A 17,936-nucleotide genomic window follows, 5' to 3' on the forward strand; every position below is an offset into this window, starting at 1 on the left:
TGTGGTCGTTCCTTTCCTATGCATGAGACAGCAAGCTGCAGGCATGATACACTCAAACATCTAACCCCTCAAGGAAGGTTCCTTGATGTTGGTGAGGGGCTCTTGATTTAGGGAATTGGATCTGTGCTCCAGTTCCCCGAATTAAGCCTGAATGCCTTCCACATCCCCCCCCCAGGCGCTGTATAATCCTCCGGGTTTAGCGCTTCCCCCTTGATTATAATAATAATAATCAAACATCTAACCAGAATCTGATAAGGAAATTCTGATTTTAATTTTGTATGTCCTTCCTTGTTCACACCGATCATAACAGAAGTATTGTCAGTGCTATGTGCAATGAGTCTGTAGGTCACGTCCATTACTTTTCAAGGATTTCTATAAGGTATTAGTATCGCACATTGCACTATCATTGCAGTCACATAGTTCAACGAGGTCAAATAACTAGTGTTATTGGTACAGTACCTGACCAACCGGGATGTGGTTCGTACGTCAGTTTGCGTGCGGTCAGCAGTAACAGCCTGGTTGATAAGACCTTGATCCAACCGAGGTCTGGTCTCAGACCGAGCCGCGGGGGCGTTGACCTCCCGAAATCCTCTCCAGGTAAACTCCAGGTATTATTAAGCTGAATTTAATGTTTTCAATATCTACTTTCAACTTGCGACTTTCGATATTGTAAACATGCAAAGAAATAAAATAAATCTTTATTACTAAAATCTGGTAGAGGTACAGAAACGACTGTACTACACCTTGACCTCCTGAGTTCACTTTAATGGTCAACTAATCGTAATGAATAATAATCAGACATAAACCAAGACATACTTCCCTCTGTTTTTCTTACATCACTTGTCTGTGTATCGAATAGTTCTTCACCGTGCTTACAGAAACATTTTGTATCATCTACTTTGAGTTACCAGTTTTGACTCTTTGATTCGCTGAGTCATGATGAAACAGTCAGGGTAAATAGTGTGAAAATAAGTATAAGGGTGACAGACACAACACAAGCTAGGGTCTAAACAGAAGAGTTTTTCTTGTTTTCCTTTTAGGATTTTGTTAATTACATATATACTTGGCTTGGTTTTAAGAGTGTTGCAAAACAGAGCTAAATTCAGTAAAAAAACAAGCAGTAAAACTGAGTTCCCACAGTTTACTAATAACAGACGCTGAAGATTAGCAGAAATACGCTTAATCTAGCGGGTAAAGCACCATGTTGGTAACCTGGCGCCGGCCCACCCTAGACGCGCGCTGGCAGCCGCTCCATGACAGCCGGTAGTCGGCTGCCATTCAGTCACTGGCTTCCTCTCAATGATATTATGTATATGTGAAGCACTAAACTCGTGTGGGGTCATTAAGCGCAAGCAGCAGTGGAGGTTCATTCCTGTCTTGTTAACTTATCGTGAGACGGATCTTTAAACTGCGGGCCACCATGGCAGACGGGAAGAATCCAGCCACTTGGTAACAGCAATCAGTTAGCCGCCATTCAGTAACAGCCGCCACTCAATAACAGCTGCCACTTAGTAGTCTTCCAGTCAGCTTTCGCTCAAGACTCCACTGTGAAATTAAGACACGTGCAACATTGGGGTATCTTTACTGTAGACGTTTCGCCATCCAGTGGCTTTATCAATGCAAATTCCAGGACATAACTTGCCCTCAACCTGGGAGTTGGTGCGAAGAGCACCATAGTCGTGGAGATTCTGAAGCAGAAGCAAGGAGCCTGGCGCTTATATACTTTTAACGTATTGATAAAGCCACTGGATGGCGAAACGTCTACAATAAAGATACCCAGATGTTGCACATGTGTCTTAATTTCATCTTGTCGGTATTGTATACCATTCTTGTACAAGACTCCACTGCTTAACAGCCGTCACTCAATAGTTGCTACTCAGTAACAGCCGTCACTCAATAGTCGCTACTCAGTAACAGCCGCCACTAGTTAATCGCTACTCAGTATGAACCGCCAGTCAGTGACAGCCACCAGTTAAAGGCTAACCATACCATGGGTGGATAAAACCCGCGATCAGAGAGTCTCAAAACTCCAGACCGTCGCGTTAGCCACTGGACCAGCTAGCCACAAAAAAAGATTCGTCCAACTAGATATATTTCTACACCATAGGAAGGTTAGAATAATCACCACTGTGGTGACGTGTACTTTGGAGTGGTGACGTGTACTTAGTTCAGTGGTGACGTGTACTTAGCTCTGTGAAGACCTGTTTGTGTGCTCTTGAGTGGTGACCTGTGCTTTGAGTGCTGACCTATACTTAACTCTGTGAAGAAGTGTCTTGTTTGCTCCCGTGGACTGAACCAAGATGCCCTCCATCGAGCAACTTTACCAGCAACTTAAGGAAGAATTGAAGGCAGCGAAGATGGAGATACGGCGATTGACCGAGGAAAACAAGAGGATTCGTAGTAGTCCTCCTGTTTCGAGTCCTCAGGTCAAGAAGGGATCGTGGTCAGTGGCTGGACAGCAGGGGACGACGAAGTTGACGATCAAGAAGACGAATGGAAAGCCAGAAACGATGAAGAAGAAAGAGACTGCTGTGGAAACTCCCGTGGAAACCTCCAACGCATTCTCGGTGCTAACCGACGAATGTGAGTCGACTACTGGGATCGTCACGACGAACGACAACAAGGAAGGTAAGAATATTGTTGTTGTAGGGGATAGCCAGGTTAGATACATGGATAGGGCATTCTGCTTGAAGGACAGGAGTAGGAGACAAAGGGTATGCTTTCCTGGGGCTGGGATGGAGGACATTGTTAGCCGGCTTGACAACATCATGAACGGTAATGGGATCAATCCTATTGTTTGCCTCAGTGCTGGAGGCAATGATGTAGGCAAGCGTAGAAGTGAGGATTTAGTTAGAAAGTTCAGGACAGCTATAGACATGATTAGGAAGAAGGGGGGGCGCCCTGTTATATGTGGCATTTTGCCAAGAAGAGGTGTTGGTAATGAATGGTTGTCCAGAGCAATTGGTATTAATTGTTGGCTGGATAAACACTGTAAGGATAATGCAGTACCATTCATTGACAACTGGGACAACTTCTATGGCCGAAATGACATGTATGCCAGGGATGGGGTTCACTTATCCAGGGCAGGTGTGGGTTTTCTTGCTAACTCAGTTGAGGGGGTTGTTAGGACTTTAAACTAGGATTAGTTAGAGGTATGGGTTTAGAAATGATTAATAATGAGTATGGATATATTGACTTATGCTCTGATATTAAGAATCTTAATAGTAACTGTCATGGAGTAACTCTGGGTAATGATAATTTCAGAAATTGTGTAAAAACAAAGATGAATAGGAAAAATGTGCAGAAGAAAAAACATATGATGGTATTTTATGCTAACAGTAGAAGTGCAAGAAATAAAATTAATGAACTACGTTTGGTAGCATGTGCTGGGAACTTTGATATCATTGCATTAACTGAAACGTGGTATGATTTAAAGAGTCGGGATATGACTGCTGAGTGTAATATTCAGGGATTTAAGTTATTCAATGTGGATAGATGTAATGGGAAGGGGGGAGGAGTTGCATTGTATGTTCGACAAAATATTAATTGTTGCATAAAAAAAGGTATAAAAATAGATGGAGCAGTAACAGAGTCTGTTTGGGTAGAGTTCGTGGAGGGTCAAGAAAAACTAATTCTAGGTGTAATATACCGACCTCCAGGCTTGGATCACGATAGAGGGAGACTTCTTTGGGACGAAATTGTTAGGGCTTCTGGACACAGTAACGTAGTCATAGTAGGGGATTTTAACTTTAGCCAAATTGACTGGAATTCTTTGACAGGTAATCTAGAGTCCAGTGACTTCATGGAAACAGTTCAGGACTGTTTTCTGAAACAGAGTGTAACTGAACCTACCAGGGGTAATAATTTGCTAGACCTAGTCTTGTCAAATAAGGAAACACTCGTGAATAATCTGGAGATCACTGAAGAGCTTGGCGCAAGTGATCACAAATCCATCACCTTTAGCATTAATTGGGAATGCAAGAATAATGATAATACAGTAAAAATCCCCGATTTTCGTTCTGCCGATTATAATGGACTTAGGGAACATCTGTCTAATCTTGATTGGGGTTATCTAGCTAATGATTTTATTGACGATAATCATACTTATGAATATGAAGGGATCTGCTTTTATGATTGTTTTCTTAATAATGTACACAGTGCCCAGAGTATATACATTCCCCAGAGAGAAATTAGGTCTAATAATAACGATCCCAAATGGGTTAACAGGAGGCTAAAGCATCTATTAGGGGAGAAAAGGGGAATTTATAGGCGCATCAGAAGAGGAGAGGTTAACCTTACTGACCAATATGTTCAGCTTAAAAGAGAAGTAAAAAAGGCGATTAGAAAGGCTAAACGTGACTATGAAATTAGAGTCGCTAATGAATCAAAGACTAATCCAAAGGGGTTCTTTCAAGTGTATAGGACGAAGGTGAAGGAAAAAGTAGGACCTCTGAAATCTGGGAATGGACAGCTGAAGGATAATGAACTGGAAATGTGTTCCTTATTTAATGACTATTTTTTGTCAGTTTTTACACAGGAAGATGTAAATGAGATTCCAGTAATTAACAATTATTTAGTTCCTGGTGAATTTAAGTTAACTAATATTACTGTCACGAGGGACATGGTTATTAAACAGATAGACAAACTGAAACAAAATAAGTCCCCGGGACCCGATGAGTTGTTTTCAAGGGTACTTAAGGAATGCAAGATGGAGCTTAGTCAGCCATTAACGAGTGTATTCAATGCGTCCATCCTTACCAGTGTTGTGCCAGAGATGTGGAAGATGGCTAATGTGGTTCCTATCTTCAAATCAGGGGATAAGTCCACTCCTTCAAATTACCGTCCAATAAGCCTGACATCTATAGTGGGAAAGTTATTAGAATCAATTATAGCTGACATTATCAGAAGTCACCTTGAAGAACATAACTTGATAAATGAATCTCAGCATGGATTCACGAGAGGTCGTTCCTGCCTGACAAACTTACTGACGTTCTTCAATAGAACATTTGAGGCAGTTGACAGTGATAAGGAATATGATATTGTTTATTTGGATTTTAGTAAAGCCTTCGACAGAGTACCTCACAAGAGACTCTTAAGAAAAGTGGCAGCTCATGGTATAGGAGGTAAAGTTCTAGCATGGATTGAGGCATGGCTTACCAATAGAAAGCAGAGAGTTACCATTAATGGAGTGAAATCTGAATGGGGATTAGTCACTAGTGGCGTTCCACAAGGATCAGTTTTGGGCCCTCTCTTGTTCATAATTTACATTAATGACCTTGATGAAGGGATAACTAGTGACATGAGTAAGTTTGCTGATGATACAAAGATAGGCCGTATAATTCACTCTGAGGAGGATATCAATGAACTCCAGGACGATTTGAACAAATTAATGTCTTGGTCTGAGAAATGGCAGATGAAGTTTAATGTGGATAAGTGTAAGGTACTTGCCCTTGGTAATGAAAATAACCCTCGAAGCTATAATCTAGGTGAAGTAGAGCTTGGTCATACAGAATGTGAAAAAGACTTGGGAGTCATGGTAAGCAGAAATCTAAAGCCAAGACAGCAGTGCCTCAGTGTGCGCAACAAGGCCAACAGATTACTTGGATTTATCTCAAGAAGTATAAGTAACAGAAGTCCAAAAGTTATTTTACAGCTCTATACATCACTAGTGAGGCCTCATTTAGATTATGCTGCTCAGTTTTGGTCCCCTTACTACAGGATGGACATAGACTCATTAGAGAACATACAGAGAAGAATGACTAAAATGATTTACTGTGTAAGGAACCTCCCGTATGAAGATAGACTTAAAGCCTTAAATCTCCACTCTCTGGAGAGGCGTAGAATGAGGGGAGATATCATTGAAGTGTATAAGTGGATGACGGGCATAAATAAGGGAGACATTAATAAAGTACTGAGGGTGTCGAACCAGGTAAGAACCAGGAATAATGGATTTAAGTTGGATAAATTTAGATTTAGAAAGGACATAGGTAAGTACTGGTTTTCTAACAGAGTTGTAGATGCGTGGAACAGATAGAGGCTAGGACCTTGGGTAGCTTTAAGAAGAGACTGGACAAATATATGAGTGGGAGGGGCTGGGTTTGATTGGTGTTGGGGGGTGCGGGAGTTGTTTCTTGAGTAGCTTTAGGTAGATGTCGTTTTGATAAGGACCTGCCTCGTATGGGCCCGTAGGCCTTCTGCAGTGTTCCTACATTCTTATGTTCTTACCTGGAGTTTACCTGGAGAGAGTTCCGGGGGTCAACGCCCCCGCGGCCCGGTCTGTGACCAGGCCTCCTGGTGGATCAGAGCCTGATCAACCAGGCTGTTACTGCTAGCTGCACGCAAACCAACGTACGAGCCACAGCCCGGCTGGTCAGGTACCGACTTTAGGTGCTTGTCCAGTGCCAGCTTGAAGACTGCCAGGGGTCTGTTGGTAATCCCCCTTATGTATGCTGGGAGGCAGTTGAACAGTCTCGGGCCCCTGACGCTTATTGTATGGTCTCTTAGCGTGCTAGTGACACCCCTGCTTTTCATTGGGGGGGATGTTGCATCGTCTGCCAAGTCTTTTGCTTTCGTTGTGAGTGATTTTCGTGTGCAAGTTCGGTACTAGTCCCTCTAGGATTTTCCAGGTGTATATAATCATGTATCTCTCCCGCCTGCATTCCAGGGAATACAGGTTCAGGAACTTCAAGCGCTCCCAGTAATTGAGGTGTTTTATCTCCGTTATGCGCGCCGTGAAGGTTCTCTGTACATTTTCTAGGTCAGCAATTTCACCTGCCTTGAAAGGTGACCACAAATGCAAGTTTTTACAGACGAATCTCCAGCTAGCGTGGCCGTGACGGTCTGGAGTTTTGAGACTCTCTGATCGCGGATTCTATCCCCGCCCGTGGAATGGTTTGTTTGCAATCGTGTCATTACGATTTCGTGAGTCAAGTTAAAGGCTACTCGGCAACATCCGCCACTCGATAACGATCGCCAATCAGCCGCCATTCAGTAAGAGTCGTCAGTCACTAACAAAAGCCGCCAGTCAGTAACGTAGCCACAAAAAAAACTCTCCAGTCAGCAACAGTAGCCACGCATAAGCCACCAGTTAGCCACTCAATAACAATAGCCAGTAAGCAGCTACCCGGGCCTGCATGTACCATTGAGCCACGAAGCTTGTAGACAGTAGCTGGATGATTTTTTAAACAACACATGGTTGTATCAGCGTCATTGTTACCTTAACGTCTCGCACCACAGCCCTAGAAACTTTCATGATACATTTATTGCTATACCCCTCAAAGCCATACAGTTCATGAACTCAAATTGTAATGAACTGTTACTGAATTAACGGAAGCATGGATGGGGACTGGCAGTGGTTCTTTCATGTAGGTGGGGGCATGGGTGTTTTATACCCGCCTGGCAAGGCAGGTGTGGGTGTGAGCACCCCACACTTGACTCCTGATAAGGTGGGTGTTGGGTGAAGAGGATCATCTCACCCGTGACCCGGTCGCAGACTAGTCTTGAGTACTCGAACATAAAAAAAATGCGAAATATGGGTAAGTTCACAGAATAAAATATTTTTGTCCTCGCCGAGTCTTTGTCTGGGAGGATGTGCATTGTCACTGGAGGAAACATGATAACTGTCAGCGCTCGTCTCTTGTTTGCAGTCTCTGCATCAATATTTTTCTTTCAAGCTTGACCCACACCCTCCCTGGCTGCTAGTGTGTAATATTCAAGTGCACTGTAATCACTGGGAGTCTTGGGGCCCCTCTTGGGTGTCTTCCCGGCCATGCATTGGGGTCAAGACCTCATGGTGTCAACAAAGCAGGGACTACTGAGGTCGGTGAGAGGGCTAATGGTCTTCTCTGTGTATGGGCGTCATGATCACACACACAAGACTGGTTCACAACAATGATATGTCTGTTACATCACTGCTGCAGCCCTATGCTCGACCTGGTTAGTCTGAAATTGTGTCATCCAGGCCGACCTTAGTCTAAGGCTACAACCGCAAGCATTGTTCTTCAGATACCGAGACATGAGGATAATTGTGAAAATTAAATCTCCCTGAAAAATCATTTGTATTATTGTTAAATTCACAAAAAAGCGCTAAACCCGTTTATTTAACGCTGCATCAGTTCCCGAGGAAAAAAAATTTAGTTTACCTCAAAATCACGATTTATTGATGTGCTTTTTATTGCGTTTGTCACTCTTGGAAAGCAAATAATTCTGAATGGGGACTATCGTCTCTCTATTTCTTTTCTCTCCTCAATAAGATTGTCAGTCTGAATACCAACTTTGTAAGATTCAGTAATAATTTTCAGTAGTTACAACACTAAGGTATACTGATAATTTCTAGTTACTGTACTAATAGATCTAATGATAACTTCAAAATTCATCACCGGCAAAAAAAAAAAAAAAAAAAAATAAAACCCACTCACCGTGGTCAGGCCACATAACATTTCTTGCCTCTATTGTCTATTCACAACCTTTCAGTGCTCTGTCCTACCTCAGTCCTGACCATCTACAGTCTTACCATTCCTCTTATGCCACAAAGAAAATGACTTCATATAGTCATGCTAATGAAAACAAGGATGACATCTAGAAATCACACTAATGGATGCAACGATGTTACGATGTTCTCTTGTAGTCATACTCGGTCAGCGGTACATGACCTTCCAGTTTCCTATAGAGGTATTTCATTCTGAGACTATTTTGCTGTAATCTTTAGCCACCTTCGCAGCCGTTGGCAATATCGTTGGTCTGAGTTGATTCATAACACATTATATTTTATCAAGCCGAGTTTAGGATCCTGGCTTTCTTTTTTATCGTCGATGTCGTTGTTGGGAGACTATTCTTTCCCATCTTCGCATCGGGCACACACGTCTCACTCTTGGGTATCTCATGGTGAGGCGCCCGGTTCTACTCTGTGCGAACTGTCAAGTTCAGTTTGCCAAATTCTATTGGACTGTCCTGTCTATCACGAGCACTCAGAATTTACCTTCGACGTCGTCACCCCTCTAACACCCTTACTTTATCTTCCCTCCTCGCTGACGGCCCCACCTTTGATACAGATTCCCTCCTCGACTTTTTGAGATTTATTACACAACCTTTGATTGTACTTCCTTTAGCACTGCTCAACGCCCCCGCAAACTCTACCTCCGTTATACTCCTACCTTGCAGCGCGGTATGACCCTGGTGGATTTAGTGCTTGGTTTTGATTATAATAATAATTGTAGTCATACTAATGAATATAACGATTTGTAGTAGCCTTGTTGTTGGATACAATGATAATTTCTAGTCTTTATAAGGCATTTCTTTAGTTATGAAGCTCGGCCATTACTAGACACAGAGCAACACTGCCTTTGTGATCGTCAGTGACAAAGTTCCACTAACACAATGTTGTCATTAATCTTACCATGACCAAGTAAAAAAAATTGTTGTGCGAGCAAGCACAGCCTCGCACACCTGTTTACACAGCCTGCTCATCCACCTTAGTAAGCTACAATATACCAACATTTAAAGTCATCTGGGCCAGGGTGATCAAGGCATCAACCACCACAGGTACAAAGTCATATAGACATAATTTAATGATGCAAACCAGCATTGGTGTCTTATACCAGCTTTTAAGAAAATGCTGAGCTAAAAGGAGAGTGGTTCCATTGTTATGGTGGAAGGGAGACGCCGAAGCTTGGGTTCAAAATGGCGAGGAATGGATAGGCTACACTATATGTCCTCTCATTACTGTTAAGAGGACCTCCAGAATAGCTGGAGTGATATTCAAGTTTTAAGTAATAATTTAACATTTTTACCTTTTAGTAAGTCATTGTAATAACCTCCGGTTAGCTTAATCTTACTACCCCTCCCGGTAATCAAGTGGTACTTAAGAGATAATAATGGCGTGGTCCCGATACTTTTATTATTAGTGTAAAAAATAATTTTATTCTCTTGTATATTTTGAATATCACTAATTCCGTTTTCCCCCATCTACTTCTACATATGCTGTTGAAGGGCTCTTGATCCAGAGAATTAGAGGTACCTTCCAAATCTTAGGATTAGGTCTGACTACCTCCCGTTCCCTCGTGCGTTGTAATGACCCTTATGAGATTAAGGCTTCCTAGTGAATGTATTAATAATTTCTACAAGGTGTCTTCTTCACCTATGTATTAAGGTGACAGGTAACCATTTCATGACAGTTTGTGAAGGCTTGACGGGTGATGAAGGCTTAACAAGCACTGAAGGCTTGGCAAGTAGGTAAGGCTTGACAAGTGGTGAAGGCTTGACAAGTGGTGAAGGCTTGACAAGTGGTGAAGGCGACAAGTGGTGAAGGCTTGACAAATGGTGAACGCTTGACAAGTGGTGAAGACTTGACAAGTGGTGAAAGCTTGACAAGTAGTTAAGGCTTGACAAGTAGTTAAGGCTTGACAAGTAGTTAAGGCTTGACAAGTGGTGAAGGCTTGACAAGCAGTGAAGGCTTGACAAGTAGTGAAGGCTTGACAAGTAGTTAAGGCTTGACAAGTGGTGAAGGCTTGACAAGTGGTGAAGGCTTGACAAGTGGTGAAGGCTTGACAAGTGGTGAAGGCTTGACAAGTGGTGAAGGCTTGATAAGTAGTGAAGGCCAAGTGGTAAAGGCTTGACAAGTGGTGAAGGCTTGACAAGTGGTAAAGGCTTGACAAGTGGTGAAGGCTTGACAAGTGGTGAAGGCTTGACAAGTATTGAAGGCTTGGCAAGTAGTGAAGGATTGACAAGTAGTGAAGGCTTGACAAATGGTGAAGGCTTGACAAGTAGTGAAGCCTTGACAAGTAGTGAAGGCTTGACAAGTAGTGAAGGCTTGACAAGTGGTGAAGGCTTGACAAGTAGTGAAGGCTTGACAAGTGGTGAAGGCTTGACAAGTGGTGAAGGCTTGACAAGTACAGTGAAAGCTTGACAAGTGGTCAAGGCTTGACAAGTAGTGAAGGCTTGACAAGTAGTGAAGGCTTGACAAGTACAGTGAAAGCTTGACAAGTGGTAAAGGCTTGACAAGTGGTGAAGGGATGACAGGTAATAAAGGCTTGTCAGATGCTCATCAAGGGCTGATTAAGACATGAGAGGACCATGTTCTATATATCTGGAGTTAACGCGTAATGGTGTCTGCGGTCGAGTCCAAACATTAAGTTGAATGTATAAACCTTGTGTTGTGTGGGAAACGTTGATTTTTGAGATCTGCATTAAACAGTCTTGTGTGTGTGTGTGTGTGTGTGTGTGTACACTCACCTAGTTGAGGTTGCAGGGGTCGAGTCCTAGCTCCTGGCCCCGCCTCTTCACTGGTCGCTACTAGGTCACTCCCTGAACCGTGAGGTATATCATACCTCTGCTTAAAGCTATGTATGGATCCTGCCTCCACTACATCGCTCCCCAAACTATTCCACTTCCTGACTACTCTGTGGCTGAAGAAATACTTCCTAACATCCCTGTGATTCATCTGTATCTTCAACTTCCGTGTGTGTATGTGTGTGTGTGTATGTACTCACCTAGTTGAGGTTGCGGGGGTCGAGTCCGAGCTCCTGGCCCCGTGTGTGTGTGTGTATGTATGTGTGATTTGGAAAACCTTTATTCACGAATAATGAGATACACGTCTTGCCTAAAAAAAAATATTCCTCAGATTTAAACACCAAACTATAAATAAAAGAACCAAATACAAAACTGTTTGCTTGTGCTTAACAAGGACAGTAAGTCCTTGATTTTCAGTGTTTTTGTGTAGCATTGTCTCGGTTTATTTGTAAATGATGGATTTGCTTTGTCCTTTTATCCTATCATTGATCCTTCGTCACCTGCTTCATTTATCTTGTCATTGATCCTTTCTTCGTCACCTGCTTCATTTATCCCATCATTGATCCTTTCTTCGTCACTTGTTTCATTTATCGTCATTGATCCTTTCTTCGTCACCTGCTTCATTTATCCCATCATTGATCCTTCCTTCGTCATTTGCTTCATTTATCCATCACTGATCCTTTCTTCGTCACTTGCTTCATTTATCCTATCATTGATCCTATCATTAATCCTTTCTTTGTCACACACTTCATATATCCTATCATTGATCCTTTCTTCATTACTTGCTTCATTTATCCTGTCATTGATCGTCTCTTAGTCACCTGTTGTTCATTTGTAGAGCTCGTCATTGACGTTAGCGTCAGCAAATACTTCACGCACACATGGTTCATACACGATTTATACATGGCTTATGCATGCCATTTTCCCCCCGAGGATTCGAACTAGTCTTTTAAATGACTCCAGTAGTAGAATGAACTGTTATTTAAAAGATCCCAGCAAACTGTTACAAACGTCTATTAACGTTTCATAATTTATACACGTTTATACGGTGTTTAAACATGGTCTATGATTGGTTTATACGGATTTGTATATGGCCGATACATAATACGGGGGTTAATGTATGGACCATTATCAGTAAACACTTCTCGTATGTCTTACTCATATACTTGATAATGGTCTGGGACGGACCGAAACGTCGTCTAAATTGTGGGTTAGTTGTTAAATGTTCCATCCACGGTATTGTAGCTTTGTGGGTTAGTTGTGGATTGTATTCTTCAAGTGACCAACACAATGGATAGGGACACTGAGGGGTGTGGAGGGACGCTGAAGATGTGGAAGGACGCAAACGGTTGATTGGGCTCCACCACTCCTTGTACTGAATGATCCACAAGAGTTCAGCGCTAAATACAACTATATACGTATATCTATATCATTCATGAGATGAAATAAGGGACAGGCTATGAGGGTCGTATATGCTCGAGGTGGGAGCGAACCTATGGTTTCGTATGACATTTTGGAGCTACTGTTTTTGGATAAGTACATTATGTGCAGGGCCTGATTAAGACATGGGTTTCAGGGGCTGCAGCCCAGGGGCTTCGGCCAGCCGGAGGGCCTCCAGATATTAAGTGAAAAGTGTTCACAGTTACTGCTGCAAGTTTATAGCATGTTATTACATCACGAATATGATGAACTGCTGACAGTTGTGATTATTTTTTCCTTTTGAAAATATCCGGCTCTGAATTTGACCTATTAGTAAGAATTTCTTTACTGGCTTTACTGTAATGTTCAGAACGTGACCAGTCTTTGCTGATCCTGCTAGAGTGCGTAACGACGTTTAACAGTAGCTCCCCCATTAAGGCAGTCCAATAATGGCTGGGTATTGCCCCTTTCCCAGTGAAGGTGGGGAAGGGGGATCATCCATTAAGGCCATCCAGGGGTGGCGGGGGTATATAAATGCCCCTTTCCCTCACTCTTGCCACAGTCAGATTTCCTAGCTTCACAACATAACAGGTAAGCTGAATTTATACTTTTAATTTCCCTCAATTAAGATAACTGAGTACAAGTACAGTGTGCTAAACAAGCTAGCTATTCTTCCCTGTCATATCCCATGACAGGATGGGCTTCACCCAAGAAGTAATGAAATATGTTAGCCTGAGATGAAAGACTTCATCTTCAACTTCAAAAGTTCTCTTCCAGCAAGGTTGAAGCTGCGTTTACACTGGCATCACCGTCAACACGGCTCGACAAAGAGCATTGAACAAATGAGGATAACGTTATACAAAAAAAAATCTATGTGCATATACTGTACACCCTCCTTTATATACATACAAACAAACACCCATACGTATATATATAAACATATACCGACACATTCACTTAAAAAACACGTCCATTACTATTATTATTATTATAATCAAGGGGGAGCGCTAAACCCGTGTGATTATACAGCGCCTGGGGGAGATGTGAAAAGCATTCAGGCTTAATTCGGGGAACCGGAGCACAGATCCAATTCCCTAAATCAAGAGCCCCTCACCAACATCAAGCATATCATAATATATCTTTACCCATGATGCTCATAACATGGGATCTAATTTGGGAAGATAGACTTTAGGGACGAATATTATTAGGTTGTAAGACAATGCAGGCTTTCGTCTATCAGTGAGTGTGGGACTATTCAGTAAAATAAATTTTAAAAGTATTATATAGTATACCATCTTCTGTGAAGTTGCTTCACCTCTTCATTGTAATTCTAAATTCCCACTAATTAATGTCATCATTATCATCTAGGCTTATCTTATCACGGGCATTAAGAAATTTTGTTTAGCTTCCTACAGATGCTAGTAGTGGACAGTTAATGGGGTCAAAATGGTACTTTGGCATTCAATCGTATTGGATTGTTGACAGTGCGAGTGCAGGCTGAGAGTCGCTAGGCTTTAACATCTTGTGGAAGCCTAGTTGAGAGAGGAAGATTACTGCACCGCAATTAGTGAACAGGATCGAGCCTCCACTACTTCTTGCACTAAATAACCCACACGGGTTTAGGGTTCCAAGCAAAAAGGTAATAATTTTAAACAAATTAAATTTTAGACCATAATTAAGCCGTAGACGTTGCCTTAAAGAACTAATCACAGGAAGTCCTGAACCTGTATTCCCTGGAACGCAGGCGGGAGAGATACATGATTATATACACCTGGAAAATCCTAGAGGGACTAGTACCGAACTTGCACACGATTATTATTATTATAATCAAGGGGAAGCGCTAAACCCGGAGGATTATACAGCGCCTGGGGGGGGGATGGAAGGCATTCAGGCTTAATTCGGGGAACTGGAGCACAGATCCAATTCCCTAAATCAAGAGCCCCTCACCAACATCAAGGAACCTTCCTTGAGGGGTACTTGCACACGAAAATCACTCACAACGAAAGCAAAAGACTTGGCAGACGATGCAACATCCCCCCAATGAAAAGCAGGGGTGTCACTAGCACGTTAAGAGACAATACAATAAGTGTCAGGGGCTCAAGACTGTTCAACTGCCTCTCAGCATACATAAGGGGGATTACCAATAGACCCCTGACAGTCTTCAAGCTATCACTGGACAAGCACCTAAAATCGGTACCTGACCAGCCGGGCTGTGGCTCGTACGTTAGATTGCGTGCAGCCAGCAGTAACAGCCTGGTTGATCAGCCTTTGATTCACCAGGAGGCCTGGTCACAGACCGGGCCGCGGGGGCGTTGACCCCCGGAACTCTCTCCAGGTAAACAATAGGTCTGGTCTGGGACGAGTCGCGGAGGATACTGACCCCTGAATACTAGCGGTACAGCCATTCATTTAATTTCTTAAATTCATAGCTTGCCCTCGAAAGCTGATAATTTTGTCTTGTTCTGCTGACTGCAGGACTTAATTGTGAACACACTCATGATAGGAATCAGAAGTCAACCATTCTCTCTCTCTCTCTCTCTCTCTTAATGAGATGTGCTGGAATTACTTAATTTTATTCAACTATTGAAATATTTCACTACTACAGTGAGGTCTTTAATAATGTATTAACATAAGTTATAAGCTCCATAACAAGTATGAATCTCGTATTTAAAATAAGACTACAAGTTGTTGGGATGTTTATAACTGTCCTAGCAAACGACTGAGGTTTAACATCATTATGTACTTATGTGCTGTGAAAACTGGTCTAGGCTTCCCTCTGTCTTGGCCCATTTTCAAGATATTAACTGTTTTATTCAATATACTGTGATCCCTTATGTACAAAGACTTTTATGTATAGGTAGGGGATAAATTTAGTTTTAATACACTGGTACTATTTTGAGAGGGATCACATACAAATTGTACATACGATATCTTGTCTTTATTTTTAGCTGCTATGACATCGAATCATTGTAAGAAGGATAATGCATATACGACAGTGGGTCTAGCTCTTCCCTGTGAAGGCAATATTAATAACCTCCTTACATTTTCGACAGCATCATGTGTCGTGTTGTCCTCGCCCTGACGCTGGCCCTCGCCACCCTCGCCTCCGCCCGTATGGCTTACGTTCTTCCTGCAGATGCCGAGGTACTCCTGAGGGCGCGCACCCTCCAGACAACCTTCTCCTGCGACAACCGCCCCTACGGTTACTACGCAGACGTCGATAACAACTGCCAGATCTTTCACATCTGTCTCGCCCTCACTGACGACACAGGAAGCCTTCTTGAAACGGCCCACTTCTCCTTCATTTGTGGCAACCAGACTGTCTTCAACCAGGAGTCCCTCGCTTGCTCACACCCCGAGGACGCTGTACCTTGCGAAGAGGCCGCTACACTCTATGATCTCAGCAACTCTGAGTTCGGAGCCAACCCTGAGGAGAGATAAACACTTTGAAAACAATCACAAATAATGAAGATATGCGATGTACACAATCTTTGACTGGGACATGGTGTGTCTCTCAACTGACGAACTTCTGAACCAAGCGATAAGTTGTCCCAATAAAAGCTCTTAAGCAACATGTGTCTTTTCTTCACAATTATCGGCAGTAAACCATTCGAATCAACCCGTAAATAAAAACCACGTTTAACCAGTGTGTAACACAAATTTAGTCTGTGACAGTTCAACATTTAACTAAGATTATTTTTTTTACTTCACCACTACACAAGATCCAATGTGTAAACAAAGTACCATACATGTTGCTTTCAGCAGAAGTTACCCAACTGTTTTTGTTACCCTCTTCCTGCACTGACATTGTTCATCGATGTTTTATACTTGCTGCAAACCATATCTTTCAGTTCCCCTTAAGAAGTTAAAATACACTGAACCAAAAAGCATTGTTGCCAGAAATCATACATAGATGAAAAAATTGTTGGTTCTTGAGTTAAAAATTTGTTCAATGGCTATTTATGTAAATAAATATTTATATATTAATAATGTGTATTATTTACGTTGATATACATACGTGTATATATATATATATATATATATATATAATTGGGAGCGATAATAATTTTTATAATAAAGCAGGTATGTAATAACAATGTGACTTTTTAAAAGGTGATTAGTAACAGGAGAATCAATATATCTCCTATAATTTCCTTATTCATTGTAAGAAGTTAATTAAGTAAAGTGGAATTATTGTAATTGTGGAAAATTACATTTATCTGTATGTATCATTATGTACATAACAATAAATGAACATAGATAGTTATTATTTATCAGTTAGACAAGTAGGAATTTGGGACACCTAGGTCGCAAAAATGTCCCCCTTCGATACCTACCACTGTCATATCCACAAGTTGCTCTGGACCTATTAATTACAAATGAAAATACATCACCAGGAATGCTGGCAAATATATAAATTTGTGGACTGTATATTAAAAATAATAAAAGATTATATATATATATATATATATATACACATACATAACAGAAGGAGAATATATCTTAATATCACTCACCAATTTGACTGGAGATTAATGTGTATCATACTCAGAAAACCTCACTGTCTATACTTGAAATAACACTGGCCAGAGTTAAACATAACAGACTTATCTGAGGTTCCTGGAGCTGTCTTGTCCAGTCGCCTGATATCTCAAGTTATGCAGGAATGCACATCCAGCAATTTCGCGTCCTATTTGAGTGGTGTAAACCCAATTTTAACATCTAGAGCACGAAAAATTCTTCCCATTATACACTACCGTTAGTGTCCAATTCAAACAAAAATGGCGAGTCCTGCGCAGGTGCAGAAAATTTCCCATTTTTTATGACAAATATTCTTAAATACAGTATGGCCATCTATTTACATATAACTACTGTATTTCTGGAAAATATATACGATATTTTCCACAGTAATATTAATTAATATTCTGATGAGGATAACTTATTACACACTTAGAAATATCACTAAATTTCAATAAAATATATGTACAAAATATGCGAGTAGAGGGAAGAAACAAAGATGGAGATACGGGAAGAACGAACCGGCGAGTTTGTGATTATTTATCGAACTTAATAGTGACCGATAGAAATATTATCGGCAATTTTTTCACTGCAAGTGAAGAGGAAATACATCTGGAAGGGTCCTAATAATAAAATGGCAGAATATGGATGGAAAACAGGATGCGGTAGCTGAATGAGACGCCTTATTGTCTATCGAATGTATCATCTAATGA

General features: G+C 41.6%; 1 protein-coding gene across 3 annotated transcripts; it reads left to right on the plus strand.

Annotated features, from left to right (window-relative positions):
- Positions 1 to 1,235: 1,235 nt before the first annotated feature.
- On the plus strand, positions 1,236 to 16,695 carry LOC128689384 (U-scoloptoxin(01)-Cw1a-like). 3 transcript variants are annotated; one of them, XM_070086194.1, is made up of 2 exons: positions 1,236 to 1,449; positions 15,759 to 16,695. In XM_070086194.1, exons 1-2 carry the CDS (start codon positions 1,421 to 1,423, stop codon positions 16,144 to 16,146), a joined length of 417 nt encoding a protein of 138 aa, XP_069942295.1. In that variant the 5' UTR covers positions 1,236 to 1,420; the 3' UTR covers positions 16,147 to 16,695. The 3 variants fall into 3 exon arrangements, with proteins under 3 accessions (XP_069942295.1, XP_069942296.1, XP_053633576.1); XM_070086195.1 differs by lacking the exon at positions 1,236 to 1,449 and adding an exon at positions 1,748 to 2,111; XM_053777601.2 differs by lacking the exon at positions 1,236 to 1,449 and adding an exon at positions 13,169 to 13,296.
- The last annotated feature ends 1,241 nt before the right edge of the window (positions 16,696 to 17,936 follow it).

This window comes from Cherax quadricarinatus, chromosome 18, assembly GCF_038502225.1.
Source record: "Cherax quadricarinatus isolate ZL_2023a chromosome 18, ASM3850222v1, whole genome shotgun sequence".
Classification (NCBI taxonomy): domain Eukaryota; kingdom Metazoa; phylum Arthropoda; class Malacostraca; order Decapoda; family Parastacidae; genus Cherax; species Cherax quadricarinatus.